General features: G+C 46.0%; 1 protein-coding gene across 3 annotated transcripts in view; it reads right to left on the reverse strand.

Annotated features, from left to right (window-relative positions):
* Window positions 1-8,677: 8,677 nt before the first annotated feature.
* The window catches only part of GID8 (GID complex subunit 8 homolog), a 40,735-nt gene continuing 33,129 nt past the window's right edge, over window positions 8,678-16,283 (reverse strand). For 2 of the 3 annotated variants that reach the window (XM_069751146.1, XM_069751145.1), the window contains exons 5-6: window positions 9,778-14,790; window positions 8,678-9,364 (exon numbers count right to left, since the gene is read on the reverse strand). In XM_069751146.1, coding sequence (XP_069607247.1) covers window positions 14,617-14,790 — 174 coding nt within the window. In that variant the 3' untranslated portion in view covers window positions 8,678-9,364; window positions 9,778-14,616. Of the gene's footprint in view, window positions 14,791-16,283 lie in introns of all 3 variants that reach the window. The other variant, XM_069751147.1, reaches the window with a different exon arrangement.

The following is a 16,283-nucleotide window of genomic DNA, read 5'->3' on the forward strand; positions in this document are numbered from 1 at the left end:
CACGTTGTCAGTGCTGGTTTCCTGTTCCTGGTGCTGCTTTCTCCATACACACAGGCAGGAAGCCAGGCACTGACATAAGGCACATTCCAGGTGCTAGCGTCAGTCACACATAGCTATTGGGGTGCACCCACACCCCAAGGCCGACAGCATCACCTGGGGTCATTGCCGGATTACGTCATTTCATCATTCTGTTCTAAAAACAAAGACATAATGGAGTAAAACATCACCAAAAGCAGAGGTGTCAAACTGCATTCCTCGAGGGCTGCAAACAGGTCATGTTTTCAGAATTTCCTTGTACTGCACAGGTGATAATTTAATCACCTGCAGAGAATGATTCCATCACCTGTGCAATACTAAGGGTACCGTCACACTATACGATTTACCAACGATCACGACCAGCGATACGACCTGGCCGTGATCGTTGGTAAGTCGTAGTGTGGTCGCTGGAGAGCTGTCACACAGACAGCTCTCCAGCGACCAACGATGCCGAGGTCCCCGGGTAACCAGGGTAAACATCGGGTTACTAAGCGCAGGGCCGCGCTTAGTAACCCGATGTTTACCCTGGTTACCAGCGTAAAAAAAAACTGACTGCCGGCCGTAAAGTGAAAGCACAGCACAGCGGTGACGTCACCGCTGTGCTCTGCTTTCACTTTACGGCCGGCAGTCAGTGAGTGCGGGAAGCAGACGGCAAGGGACCTGACGGACACCGGAATGTAAGTATGTACTGTTTTTTTTTTTTTTACATTTACGCTGGTAACCAGGGTAAACATCGGGTTACTAAGCGCGGTCCTGCGCTTAGTAACCCAATGTTTACCCTGGTTACAAGCGAACGCATCGCTAGATCGGTGTCACACACACCGATCTAGCGATGACAGCGGGAGATCCAGCGACGAAAGAAAGTTCCAAACGATCTGCTACGACGTACGATTCTCAGCAGGATCCCTGATCGCTGCTGCATGTCAGACACAGCGATATCGTATGGATATCGCTGGAATGTCACGAATTGTACCGTCGTAGCGATCAAAATGGCACTGTGTGACGGTACCCTTAGGAAATCCTGAAAACATGACCTGTTTGCAGCCCTCGAGGAATGCAGTTTGACACCTCTGACCAAAAGGACCCCCAAGACTATAGGGGTATGTAAAAGCAATGTTTTCTTCAGGCTGATCCATTACAAAACTTGCCTGGGAAAAACGCTAACTAAAAGCTCTCAAAAACAAACATACATTTCTATTTAAAAAAACAACTTTCTGGACATATGTTTAGTGTTTCATTTGCAGCATTTGCTGCTCGGACAACGATCCAGATGACGCCGGGTGTTTTTTTTTTTTTTTTAGCATTTTGCAAGTGTTTTTACTTGAAAACTGCCACGGATTCTTCATTGTTTCATGGAGTTAAAAAACGTCCGGAGAATATCAGTTAAAAAAAAAAAAGTCCAAAAAATACGATGGACAAAACACTTAAAGGGAACCTGTCACCCCGTTTTTTCAGATTGAGATAAAAATACTGTTAAATAGGGCCTGCGCTGTGCGTTACAATAGTGTATGTAGTATACCCTGATTCCCCACCTATGCTGCGAAATACATTACCAAAGTCGCCGTTTTCGCCTGTCAATCAGGCTGGTCAGGTCGGATGGGCGTGGTCACAGCGCTGTTTCTTCCTCAGCTTTAAGTTGGTGGCGTATTGGTGTGCGCATGTTGAAGTGACAAATCCACTGCGCGCGCGTGAAGAAGCAGCGCGCGATCTGCGCTATTACCCCCTGTCATCGGTGGGGGCGGCCATCTTCCTGGGGCCACGCGTGCGCAGATGGAGTGCTCTGCTGCACGGGGCTTCAGGAAAATGGCCATCTCGGCTTTGGGAAAATGGCCGCCGCGATCTCTTCTGCGCACGCGCGGCATCCCGCGGCCATTTTCCTGAAGCCCCGTGCAGCAGAGCACTCCATCTGCGCACGCGCGGCCCCAGGAAGATGGCCGCCCCCACCGATGACAGGGGGTAATAGCGCAGATCGCACGCTGCTTCTTCACGTGCGCGCAGTGGATTCGTCACTGCGACATGCGCACACCACTATGCTACCAACGGAAAGCTGGGGAAGAAAAGAGCGCTGTGACCACGCCCACCCGACCTGACCAGCCTGATTGACAGGCGAAAACGGCGACTTTGGTAATGTATTTCGCAGCATAGGTGGGGAATCAGGGTACACTACATACACTATTGTAACGCACAGCGCAGGCCCTATTTTACAGTATTTTTATCTCAATCTGAAAAAACGAGGTGACAGGTTCCCTTTAATAAAACCACCGGCTGACAAAAACACTGAAAAATTGCTTAGAAAATGACCAAAGTGTAAAAAAAAAAAGTTCAGGAAAAAAACTATAATTTCCCGAAGAGTCTTCCTCTTGAGAACATCATCGAGATGGTCGTCTGGAAAAGATGTTGTGTAAGCATACACTAATGAGGTCTGTAGGGTTATGGCGTCCATCATTTGCAGTGCTAGGATGTCTTTATAAGGCGGTGTTCACACCTTCATCCAGAAATTAAAGTTTAACTGCTCCAGAATTGATGTCCAAAACAGGTCAGTTACTTAACTGATGCAGACAAAATAAGGAGGTCCCCAAAACCTCCCCTGAAGAATGGAGGCCGGCATAATTCCAAAATGGAATAGGACTATAATGGTCAGAAGTTCACATTCTTTAATTTACATGTGCAATATTTAATGTCTCCTAAAGTGAAACAATAGTTAAGCCCAATTGTTCGGGTTTTACAGTGTTTACTCTCAGGTGCCGGTAGTCAATATGTGATCTCTATTGTCAATATTTGCCCAAGATGTAATAGAGGTCAGTTAGGTCACAGAGTAGAATTACGGTAAGGAGTCCGTCCTCCTGCCGCAGCATACGATGACGTTAGTATGCCCATTTTCCAGGATCAGAAAGTGGCAATAAACATCCACATACTGCAATGTGTATAGACCTAATGGGCGATTACCTCACCTTGGCCCTTGGGTCACTAGGACTCCCACATCCATCACAGCTCTAGTCCTTCATACATGTGTACATTATTTATAGCATACCCTATCTCTGGGACCCCCATCACTCCTGCACCTAGCTGGAAAAGAAAAGCTCAACTGTTCCCTATTCACAGATGTTAATGCTGAGGGCTATGCACACATGCTGTCCTACTGGTGGCCAAGAGTTGGCACAATGTGGACCTTTCATGGTTCTATGGTGCTTTAAGTCTAATAAATAACCCAGGATGATTCATGTGTTGCAGAAATTGAAGCAATCCTTTAAGAAGATATCAAGGTACAGCCCTGCCAGGACCTTCTTCCACTAAAGAACCACACTTTCCTCATTCCTTGGTGGGGACATTTATGCAATGTGGCCTCTTCTTGTCTCTTTACGTGTATATAGACTCAGGTGATGGGCAGAAGAAAAAATGGGACACATATATAGATTTTGGGATGGGAAGTGTAGAGAACCTTTTGATCAAGGGCTGGAGATCATTAATGGTATTGCACAGGGACAACCATCCAATGCCCGTCCGGTATTCCTATTAATTAGAATGCAGAAATGAGAGGAGCTGCTCAACCCGTTTACATATATTCTTTCCTTCACCCACATTCATAACAAAATAATCATGCTAATACAATTCTCCAGCTCGGGTTTACCCAGGCACGCTGCCCAAATATTCAGGTTATTAACAATCACTGGTGAATCTGGAACAATTGTCATTTTATTAATAAACTGTTATTGCCTAGGATCGTATCTGGAATATTGATGATTGTGGTGATGCTAACCGTGTTTATAGGGTGAGCTCAAACTCAAATAGGCTTTATTGGCAAGACCAAAATACATTTAGTGTTGCCAAAGCAAGGAAAATAAATGTGACTGGGGAGGGGATTGTGGATTATGGGAATGGGGTGTTGGGGGCTGAATTTGGGAAATAGTAGTCCATTTGGGGTTTTAAGCTCCTCTCAGCTTATGACATATGGTGACGTATTGGGCTGCCATCTCCACTGTCGATTCCTCTTCCCCCAGTAGGATGCAGAGTTTCCTCTCCTCGTCCATGGATGGGAAGTCCAGATTGTGAATGGAAAGTCTCTGGAAGTGGGAGGCCCTCACCGCTGAGTATTTGTTGCAGTGAAGCAGGAAGTGCACCTCGTCCTCCAGTGACACCTGCTGGCACAGTCTGTTCTCCCGTGGCTTGTATGTCTGTCGGTGCCGCCCTGTTTCCACCTCTAGACTGTGGGCACTCAGTTTGTATAGACTCAGGATCTGCCTGTCTTTGGGGTGATGTAACCTCTCCAGATATGGGGCCAGAGTGTAGATCCTCCGCAGTGACCGGTAGACAGCGAGTTTCTGGGAGTTCTCTAATTCATTCTGCCAACTCTCTATATATTGCATCTTGCAGCTCTCTGAGATCTTCTTTATTTCGGCTTTTGTTAGGTTGTGTTGCTGACTTTGGCGGGACTGGCTGCCGGGGTTCATGGCTTGCTCTGGGCTTTGGCTCAGTAGGGCTTTGTCATGGTAGGAGCTGGGATTGCTGCTCTGTATGTGCACCTGGTGTGATAGCGCCCTCTTGTTTATAGTTAGCCATAAGGGGAATCAGCCCAACAGGCTATATTTGAGGTGCTGCGATGTACTTGGAGGAGATATTCGCAGAACTCCAGGTGGAAGACTTCGGTTGGGCTGGAATCCCACTTTGTGTGGTCTTGGTAAGTCGCTGGGCCCCAAACCTCACTACAATACAGCAGTATAGGCGTGAAGACGCTATTGAATATCTTAAGCCAAACTCTCACCGGTGGTTTAAGGCGATACAGTTGTCTTCTGATGGCATAGAAGGTTCTGCACGCTTTTCTTTTCAGGGCCTCTGCTGCTTGCTTGAGGCTCCTATTTTGGCTTAGCTCCAGACCAAAGTAGGTATAGCTGTTGGTATTCTCCAGTGTGGAACCATTTAATGTGAAGGAGTGAGTGGGGGTTTTATTCTGGTTCCTCTGAAACACCATGACTTTGGTCTTCTTTTGGTTGATAGGCAGTGCCCAGGTGGTGCTGAATGTTTCCAGCACTGCCAGGCTATCTTGGAGGCCTCTTTCAGTTGGGGAGAATAGCAGGAGGTCATCTGCATACAGCAGGAATTTCACCTTTTGGTTGTGCAGACTGAGGCCTGGGGTGGAGGAGGATTCCAGGGCTGCTGCCAGTCCGTTTATGTAGATGTTGAATAGAATTGGGCTCAGGCTGCAGCCCTGTCTGACCACATGGTCCTGCTGGAAGAAAGATCCTGTTCACCTTCATCTTCACGCTGCAACGGTTCTCAGTGAATGATCTCTTGATGACGTCGTAGGTTCTGCCACCTATTGCGCATTCCAGGAGTTTCAGAAACAGGCCAGGGTGCCACATTGAGTCGAAGGCCTTCTTGAAGTCCACGAAGCAAAATATTTTCCCGTCTTTTTGCTGTGGATGTGGGTCTTGAAGAGGCTGTGCAGGGTGTAGATGTGATCGGTACTGCAGTGGTTTGGCATGAACCCAGCTTGGCTTCTGCTGAGGATGTCATGCTGGCTGAGGAATAGAGGATCCTTCTATTTATGATGCTGTTAAGAGTTTTCCCAGAATGCTGTTGACACAGATCCCTCTGTAGTTTGCTGGATTGTACTGGTCTCCATTATTGTAGATGGGCGTAATAAGACCTTGATTCTAGCATTGCGGGAAGTAGCCAGTGCTTAGGCTGTGGGTGAAGAGTTTTGCCAGTCCTGCATGTATGTCTGGGGAACTGTATTTGATCATCTCTGGCAGGATGCCGTCACTTCCCCTGGCCTTCTTGCATTTCATAAGTCTTTATTTCCTGCACACTGATTTGTGTGTCCAGAGGGTTTTGGAAGTCCTTGATTGTTTCCTCCATATCCCTCAGTTTATTGGTTAGATGTTGCTGTTCTGGGGTTAGGTCTTCTTCTGGTATGTTCCTGTAGAGGCTCTCGAAGTAGTAGTGCCAGATGTTGCCAATCTGGATGTGGAGGGTGTTCTGCTTGGGCTTTGTTCCGATATGACTCCAGGTCTCCCAGAATGAGTTGTCCTGGAGGGAGTCAAGCTGCTGTAGTTTCTGGGAGATGTGCCTGTTTTTCTCCCTGAGGATGCACTTGTATTGACTCTGTAGGGTGTCATGGACCGCTCTTAGGTCCATGTTGTTGGGGTCTCTGTTTTTGGTTTGAGGCCATCCTTAGGGAGTTGCGTAGTGCCTTGCATTCTTTGTCAAACCATTTTTGGCATTGTTTATTTGTAGGTCTCTTGGGGTTGGTTTTTCTGAGACCTGCTAGTTCTTCCATGGTAAATAGGATCTTGTTAAAATCATCCATGGCCAGGTTGGCCCCTTGCTGGTTTAATGTGTAGCTACTTGTGTTAAAATGTACAAGTAGCTCTTGGATCTCGGTTCTGTTGCTCATTTTGATGTATTCAGTGCCTAAAGGTACCGTCACACTTAGCGACGCTGCAGCGATATAGACAACGAGCCGATCTAAACTAGATCGCGGAGCGTGGCTGTTTAGGTCGCTGTAGAGACGTCAAACACAGCAACTCCAGAACGATGCAGGAGTGATCCAGTGACGTAACGGCGACTCACTTATTGTTCTCGCTGGTTGTTAGCTCCATGTAAAACGTTGCTGGCATCATTGCTTTTGATGTCAAACATGACGATACACGCCGACCTGGCGACAAAATAAAGTTCTGGACTTCTAGCTCCGACCAGCGATGGCACAGCGGGATCCAGATCGCTGCTGCGCGTCAAACACAATGAGATCGCTATCCAGGACGCTGCAATGTCACGGATCGTTGTCGTTCTCGTTGCAAAGTTGCTGAGTGTGACGGTACGTTAACTGTTTAGGCCACTTGAGGGATGCTGGTAGGTTGTGGAGAACGGTCAGATGGAGCTTTTCTGTGGGTGGATCGTCCGAGAACAGCAGTATCTGGTTGTGGTCTGACAAGTGGGTTTCAGGGGTGATTATGAAGGCATTTATGTTTGCTGGGTCCATGCATGTTATAGCATAATCCATCACACTACTGTCTCCACATGTGAATTTAGTGTAAATCTCCCTAATGAGTCCCCCCGATGCGCCCATTCAGTATATACAGCCCCAGGCTCCAGCACAGATTCAGCAGTGTTCTGCTGCTTTTGTTCACCACTCTATCATAGCTGTTTCTTGCAGTCTGTACTGAGTAGCTGTAGAAGGACTAATTTCCCAGCACTTATGTGTTTCCATCTGGTGACAGCCCGTTTCTGTACCCGTCCTGGCATTGAGGTCTCCACAGAGAACCTTACCCTTGGACTGGAATTGGGCTGCTTCCCGCTGTAGGACTTCGTAGATATCTGGCTTCTGAGCTGCTAAGCATGAAAGGGCTTAAGCATGGGAGGAGCTACAAGTCTCCTAATGCCTCAGTCCTGACCTAGGGGATCAATAAAGTCCAAACTATCAAGAGCAGGGCTGTGGAGTTGGTAAGCCAAACCTCCGACTCCTCAATTTCCACGACACCGACTCCACCAAAATGGGCTCCGACTCCGCAGCCCTGCCAGGGCTGTGGAGTCGGTAAAGGTACCTTCACATTTAGCGACGCTGCAGCGATCCAGACAACGATTCCGATCGCAGGGCCGCGCTTAGTAACCCGTTGTTTACCCTGGTTACCTGCATAAAAGTTAAAAAAAAAGATACCTTCCGCAGTCTGTCCCCCGGCGCTGTGCTTTCCTGCACTGACTGTGAGCACAGCGGCCGGAAAGCAGAGCACAGCGGTGACGTCAACGCTGTGCTTTCCGGCTGGCCGGCGCTCACAGTGCAGAGAAGCAGAGCGGGGGACAGACAGCGGAAGGTAAGTATGTAGTGTTTTTTTTGTTTTTTACTTTTACGCTGGTAACCAGGGTAAACATTGGGTTACTAAGCGCGGCCCTGCACTTAGTAACCCAATGTTTACCATGGTTACCAGTGAAGACATCGCTGAATCGGCGTCACACACGCCGATTCAGCGATGTCTGCAGGGAGTCCAGCAACGAAATAAAGTAAGGTAAGTATGTAGTGTTTGTTTTTTTACTTTTACGATGGTAACTAGGGTAAACATCGGGTTACTAAGCGCGGCCCTGCGCTTAGTAACCCAATGTTTACCGTGGTTACCGGCATCGTTGGTCGCTGGAGAGCTGTCTGTGTGACAGCTCTCCAGCGACCGAACACCGACGCTGCAGCGATCGACATCGTTGTCGGTATCGCTGCAGCGTCACTTAGTGTGACGGTACCTTTAGCCAAACCTTTGACTTCGACTGCTCAATTTCCATGACACAGACTCCACAGCCCTGATAAAGAGACCTACTGTATAGGACAAAACTCTTCTCCCAAAGACCAGATGATCACTGACGGATTCACACTTTTGGAAACCTCTAGAGTGAAAATTAAGTCACAGCTTTCGTCCCCATTACGGAACATATGGAAACAGGTTTGTCCTTCACAGGAATAAATTCAAAGATAGGTGCAGGTCTTAGACCATCATCTTTTGGGAGGAAAGGATCTGGTGCTGTTGCAGTTTCCCGTCACTCCCATAGATATCAATGAAGATGCTGCAGTGAGACTATAGCCATTCATCCTATACATGTAGATGACAGCAGGACCCATTAAACCTTGGAAGTCGGTAAAATAAAGAGTTGGCAGGACAAGTTTCCGGTCTCAGGTATTTTAATTGTAAAACATTAGACTAACCTCTTTCGGGTTGGATGCACATCTTATACAGCGCACACACGCACACGTCAATCAATCAATGGATACAACCTGCAAAAATGTAAAACTATATACAAAGGCAGACTGCTATATACAATGTAATGCACCCCCACCCCCTCCCGGACGCAGTGGAGTGCCACCCCTGCATTCTCCCGCAGACCTATACAGCATGACCTGTCTAACAAGAAAAGGAAAGAAGGAGGTGATTGGTGTTAACTAGAACCAGTTTCCATGCATGTCCCCTACATAGATGATGTATGAGCTGTATCTCCCCCAAAACATAAGGGGAATGATCATATTACAATGACAAATAAATGCCCTTTGGTAGAAGCCGTAGCATGCTAGTGGGTGTGAAACTACAATGCTGGGAGCTGTAGTTTCACACCCTCTGGGATACCAATGCTTTATAGTATATAGTATCTGCAGTTCACAGTAGAAGCAATACAATGCCAGTATTACAAAAATGGTGCCACACCGGAGCACAGGATTGTCTGCTATTAAAGCTCAGCTCCAATAGGGCTGAGCTGAAATACCAAAAATAACCTGAGGATAGATGTGGCGCTGTTTTAGGAAGATGAATGCCAGGTGACCACACCAGCTGCCTAGCTTTCCTAGTACCATATACAGCTAAGGCTACTTTCACACTAGCGTCGTACTCGGCCCGTCGCAGTGCGTCGGGCCGACGTACCGACGCATACTGTGGAAGCGCTGCACAACGGGGGCAGCGGATGCATTTTTCCAGCGCATCCGCTGCCCCATTGCGAGTTGCGGGGAGGTGGGGGTGGAGTTCCGGCCACGCATGCGCGGTTGGAAATGGCGGACACGACGCTCAAAAAAACGTTGCAAGTAACGTATTTTTGTTCGGACGGTCCGCCACAACACGACGCAACCGTCGCACGACGGTTGCGACGTGTGGCAATGCGCCGCAAATGTTAGTCTATGGGGAAAAAACGCATCCTGCAGACAACTTTGCAGGATGCGTTTTTTCCCCAAAACGACGCATTGCGACGCATACCAAACAACGCTAGTGTGAAAGTAGCCTAAGTTATGGGCTGGCATGTAACACCTTGCACAACATGACTGCTTCCACTATGTGCAGCGCTGTACATTTATCACTGACGGGACTCGAAATAGTCAGCTATATACCAGTCTCCAGGCCAATAAGTTGTTCATATCTAGCTACACATATCTGCTAAGCAATATGGCTGCCACTACAGCGACAATGGAATGGTCATCCAGCTTTCCAATAATCCTGTCTGGCACCCAGCCTAGCTAAGCCATCATATGGCACCGGGGCATTAGCTATTATACTCGGATTGCTAAAATGTCAGTGTCACCTTAGTTGCCTTCAGGTGGTAGAGAGGATAATAAATGCTGGGAACCGGCCACTTCCCTGCTGGGTACACAGCCCATGTCATACACAATGGGACAATGGCTTTGGAGGGAGTGACAATCTAATGCAACACTCACCAAGCTTAGGGCACGGGAAAAGCATTATGTGCAGAATATAGAAGGAAATCGCTTACATAGCAATTACTCACTATAAGAGTATGATCCTCGTTACTTGTAGGAATAGTATGGCTGGCATGCATCGCTGCGGGATGGAAGAGGAAGGGAATGGTTTCTCACCCAGTCTCCTCGACACCTGAGTTCTCGCAAACCAGAATTTAAGAAAAGACCGTGCCCCTTTATCCTTCCTGCCTACACGCAAAACTGTAGCCCAAGGCTGGCCATACACAATAGATGGTGGCTTATCTACAGAACAATGTGATCGGCGGTCCGAAATCAGATATGAGCAATCAATATCTGTCCAGACCATCGGTCGGCCATCGCTCCCATACACATTAGACCGTTGGCCGAATCTATTATCAGCTGACAGTCCAATGTGTACGGGGCCTTAAGGCTACTCATGCACGTAATCTTTGCAGGAAAACCAACACCGAACAGCTGCTCCATTGTCAGTAAGGCTGTACACTATGTTATGGAAGGACTGCCACAACCATACCGGTACCTGTTCTGTCTGAGAGAAGACGGTAATTAATATACTAGGCGTCAGCCATATCAGGGGACAATACAGAAGCCGCAATCATTTAGTGACCAGAAATCCCTCACATGCAGATCACCTTACTCTGCAAACATCTGCTCGCAATTTGAAGTAACCCCTTCCCCCTCGATTTATTTATCCTGCTCGATCCTTGCACGTTACCCATATTTTCCAGGAGTTTACTATGTTTGTGTGTTAAGGAGCAGAGATCCCTTCTCCTATAACTTCAGTGTTTATACTGTATGATGCTAACTGCTGCAATCTACATAACTGTAATTAGCCAATGGGTGATCTATGTATGGATCAGACCCCCAGAGGTAGAGAAGGGCCACTAGGACTATAACAAGTGTACGATCGCTGCTCAGTACTAACCGGATGGAGCAACGACCCCTGATAAGAGTTATGCATCACTTATTGCTTTCAATCATTAATAGTAAACACAGGTCTATGTAAGAACGTACCCCGGCTCTAATCATCACTTCACAGCTTAGAGCTAGGTAAAATACGCACAAAAGATGCCCCTTCTGTATTACATCCTGTATTATACCCCAGAGCTGCACTCACCATTCTGCTGGTGAAATCACTGTGTACATACATTACATTACTTATCCTGTACTGATCCTGAGTTACATCCTGTATTATACTCCAGAGCTGCACTCACTATTCTGCTGGTGGAGTCACTGTGTACATACATTACATTACTTATCCTGTACTGATCCTGAGTTATATCCTATATTATAATCCAGAGCTGCACTCACTATTCTGCTGGTGAAATCACTGTGTACATACATTACATAACTTATCCTGTACTGATCCTGAGTTATATCCTGTATTATACTCCAGAGCTGCACTCACTATTCTGCTGGTGGAGTCACTGTGTACATACATTACATATGCCGTACTGATCCTGAGTTACATCCTGTATTATACTCCAGAGCTGCACTCACTATTCTGCTGGTACAGTCACTGTGTACATACATTACATTACTTATCCTGTACTGATCCTGAGTTATATCCTGTATTATACTCCAGAGCTGCACTCACTATTCTGCTGGTGGAGTCACTGTGTACATCCATTACATTACATATGCCGTACTGATCCTGAGTTACATCCTGTATTATACTCCAGAGCTGCACTCACTATTCTGCTGGTACAGTCACTGTGTACATACATTACATTACTTATCCTGTACTGATCCTGAGTTATATCCTGTATTATACTCCAGAGCTGCACTCACTATTCTGCTGGTGGAGTCACTGTGTACATCCATTACATTACTTATGCCGTTCTGATCCTGAGTTATATCCTGTATTATACTCCAGAGCTGCACTCACTATTCTGCTGGTGGAGCACTGTGTACATACATACTTATCCTGTACTGATCCTGAGTTACATCTTGTGTTACACTGCAGAGCTATCTAGTCAAAATTTCTATAACAGCTTCCTCATTGTCTGCACTGAGCTTCATTACTTTCGTCTTTACACAAGTTACTGTACAGTAATTTGGTTGTGAGCACAGCGCTTCTATATAAATCAAGTTGCAACTCGGGATCAGTATGGGATAATTCATGTAATATATGTACACAGTGACTGCACCAGCAGAATAGTGAGTGCAGCTCTGGGGTATAATACAGGATGTAACTAAGATCAGTACAGGATAAGCAATGTAATGTATGTACACAGTGACTGCACCAGCAGAACAGTGAGTGCAGCTCTGGAGTATAATACAGGATGTAACTCAGGATCAGTACAGGATAAGTAATGTAATGTATGTACACAGTGACTGCACCAGCAGAATAGTGAGTGCAGCTCTGGAGTATAATACAGGATGTAACTGAGGATCAGTACAGGATAAGTAATGTAATGTACAGTATGTACACAGTGACTGCACCAGCAGAATAGTGAGTGCAGCTCTGGAGTATAATACGGGATGTAAGTCAGGATCAGTACAGGATAAGTAATGTAATGTATGTACACAGTGACTGCACCAGCAGAATAGTGATTGCAGCTCTGGAGTATAATACAGGATGTAACTCAGATCAATACAGGATAAGTAATGTAATGTATGTACACAGTGACTGCACCAGCAGAATAGTGAGTGCAGCTCTGGAGTATAATACAGGATGTAACTCAGGATCAGTACAGGATAAGTAATGTAATGTATGTACACAGTGACTGCACCAGCAGAATAGTGAGTGCAGCTCTGGGGTATAATACAGGATGTAACTAAGATCAGTACAGGATAAGCAATGCAATGTATGTACACAGTGACTGCACCAGCAGAACAGTGAGTGCAGCTCTGGAGTATAATACAGGATGTAACTCAGGATCAGTACAGGATAAGTAATGTAATGTATGTACACAGTGACTGCACCAGCAGAATAGTGAGTGCAGCAGAATAGTGAGTGCAGCTCTGGAGTATAATACAGGATGTAACTGAGGATCAGTACAGGATAAGTAATGTAATGTACAGTATGTACACAGTGACTGCACCAGCAGAATAGTGAGTGCAGCTCTGGAGTATAATACGGGATGTAAGTCAGGATCAGTACAGGATAAGTAATGTAATGTATGTACACAGTGACTGCACCAGCAGAATAGTGATTGCAGCTCTGGAGTATAATACAGGATGTAACTCAGATCAATACAGGATAAGTAATGTAATGTATGTACACAGTGACTGCACCAGCAGAATAGTGAGTGCAGCTCTGGAGTATAATACAGGATGTAACTCAGGATCAGTACAGGATAAGTAATGTAATGTATGTACACAGTGACTCACCAGCAGAATAGTGAGTGCAGCTCTGGAGTATAATACAGGATGTAACTCAGATCAGTACAGGATAAGTAATGCAATGTATGTACACAGTGTCTGCACCAGCAGAATAGTGAGTGCAGCTCTGGGGTATAATACAGGATGTAACTCAGGATCAGTACAGGATAAGTAATGCAATGTATGTACACAGTGTCTGCACCAGCAGAATAGTGAGTGCAGCTCTGGGGTATAATACAGGATGTAACTCAGGATCAGTACAGGGTAAGTAAGGTAATGTACGTACACAGTGACTCCACCAGCAGAATAGTGAGTGCAGCTCTGGGGTATAATACAGGATGTAACTCAGGATTAGTAATGTAATGTATGTACACAGTGACTCCACCAGCAGAATAGTGAGTGCAGCTCTGGGAGTATAATACAGGATGTAACTACGGATCTTTTTGAGATCACACTGATTCATACATGCACACAAGAGCTACCCCAAATAGTCATGTCATACAGAAAATAATATTGGAGAAGAACTAGGCCACAGCAAATATATATGCAATACAATGCAACTATAATTATCACAATATAAAAAAATAATGACAATATTACAGGGGCCGGATTGATTATAAAGGTTATAAATTAAATTTTATGAGACAGTTCATAGAAGGCTATGGTAAAAATGAGCTTCATAAATATATAGGTCACAGATCATTGTACTGTGGCTTAAATACTCTGTAATCCTATGGTAAAATGCATAGACTACTACTCCTTCCATAAATTTCCTCTCGAGATCAGTGGGACAATTGACTGTAGTCATATGCAGGACAGCCAAGGGACCATAGGAAGAAAAAAAAAACACCATTATTTTTTTTTTTTAACCTCGCAGGCCTTTGCTTGGCTAGGTTGAACCCTTGCCCCTTGTAAATCTGTGCCCCATGAGGAACTGGCTCGGTGAAGAAGTGTCCAGGTTTGGTGCTGGTAAGGAAAAAACAGAAAACAACGCTGCAGTCACAGACTGGTAATGCAGGAGGTCGCACACGTTCTGGGTATGCCCCCCATTGGTGGGGGTGTTACTTGGGGTCCTCCACTGTGCCTTTACTGAGGTCAGCCATCTTGGGGTATTTCACTTTCTTCTGGTCAAGCTCGTTCTGAGCCCAAAGGAGCAGTTTAAGGAGTTTTGCAAGTTTGGGTGTGGACTCGCGGTTCTCGTAGTCTAAGACGGCCTGGTTGACTTCACTCCAAACCTGTAAGTACATAATACATCTGAGTTACGGAGGGTGTATATGGATTTTAGGTAAAATGTGTGTTGTGCCAAATGACAAATGAAATCAATGCAAAACTGAAGGTTTTGGGGGGATTTTGATTGTCTTACTAAGCACAACACCTAGGCAATGAAAAGAACAGGATACTTCACTGCCACTGGTGTCAGCTTACCAGGAGTTAGACCCCCATCATCCTTGGGGAAATAATCTTTAAGGGTATGTGCACACGTCAGGATTTCCTGCAGAAATTTCCTGACAAAAACTGGACATTTCTGCCAGAAATCCGCATGCGGTTTTTTTGCGTTTTTTCTCAATGCATTAAATAGCGGGAAAATTGCGAAAAATCCGTAAAATCAATGAACATGCTGCTTTTTTTACTGCAATGCATTATTTGGCGGAAAAAAATGTATCATGTGCACAAAAATTGCAGGATGCATTCTAAATGATAGGATGCATATGACTGCATTTTTAATGCGTTTTTATAGTGTTGTTATCGCAAAAAAAATGCAAAAAAACCGTGAAAAAATCTGAACGTGTGCACACACCCTAAAAGCCAGGTGTGATAAGATGCCAATAAAAGGTCAATTACAGTGGGCACAATGATCACCTTAAAGTGGTTGTCCAGTCTTTTACTTAAAGTCTGCAGTCTCTCAGTATCCTCACAGCATGAACATCAAACGCTATCAGGATTCTCCGCTGTCAGCGGTAAATGTGAGAGATCATGTGACCGTAGATGTGTGATATGTATACGTCTGGCAACATTCTGATTAGATGTGCACGGCCCTGTGGTCACGTAATTGCCCAACCTCTCTGCCAACCCTGGAGAATTCTATGGTGCACACACTGGGAGGGTTTAGAAGTCTGCAGTGACTGTTTGACTGCAGACTTTTACCAAAAGACTGGACAACCCATTTAAAGGGAACTTGTCACCAGGTTTGGCCGATATGAGATGCGGCCACCCACCACCTTTCAGGGTTGTTATATAACATTCTATAATGCTGTACATTAGCCCCCAACCTGACCTGTAAGAGAAGAAAAATACTTTTATTATACTCATGTACGGGGCATCGATGTTCTTGGTCCGACGCATCCCTACTTCTTATGATCGCCGTTCTCCTTCTTGCGGATGACACGTCCCTACATCATCCACACAGGCTCCTCGGCATCGCGTTCCTGCGCAGGCGTACTTACCTGCCCTGTTGAAGGCAGAGCAAAGTACTGCAGTGCGCAGGTGCCGGGGCTCTTGAACATTTCCCGGCACCTGCGCACTGCAGTACTTTGCTCTGCCCTCAACAGGACAGAGAAGTACGCCTACGCCGGAGCGTGATGCCGAGGAGCCTGTGTGGATGATGTAGGGACGCGTCATCCACACGATGCAAGGAGGACAGCAACGCAAGAAGAAGGGAGGCGCTGGACCAAGACCAGCGACACCCATCGGATCGGACCACCCCGCAGATGAGTATAAAAAAAGCCCT

The sequence above is a fragment of the Ranitomeya imitator genome, chromosome 2 (genome assembly GCF_032444005.1).
Source record: "Ranitomeya imitator isolate aRanImi1 chromosome 2, aRanImi1.pri, whole genome shotgun sequence".
Classification (NCBI taxonomy): domain Eukaryota; kingdom Metazoa; phylum Chordata; class Amphibia; order Anura; family Dendrobatidae; genus Ranitomeya; species Ranitomeya imitator.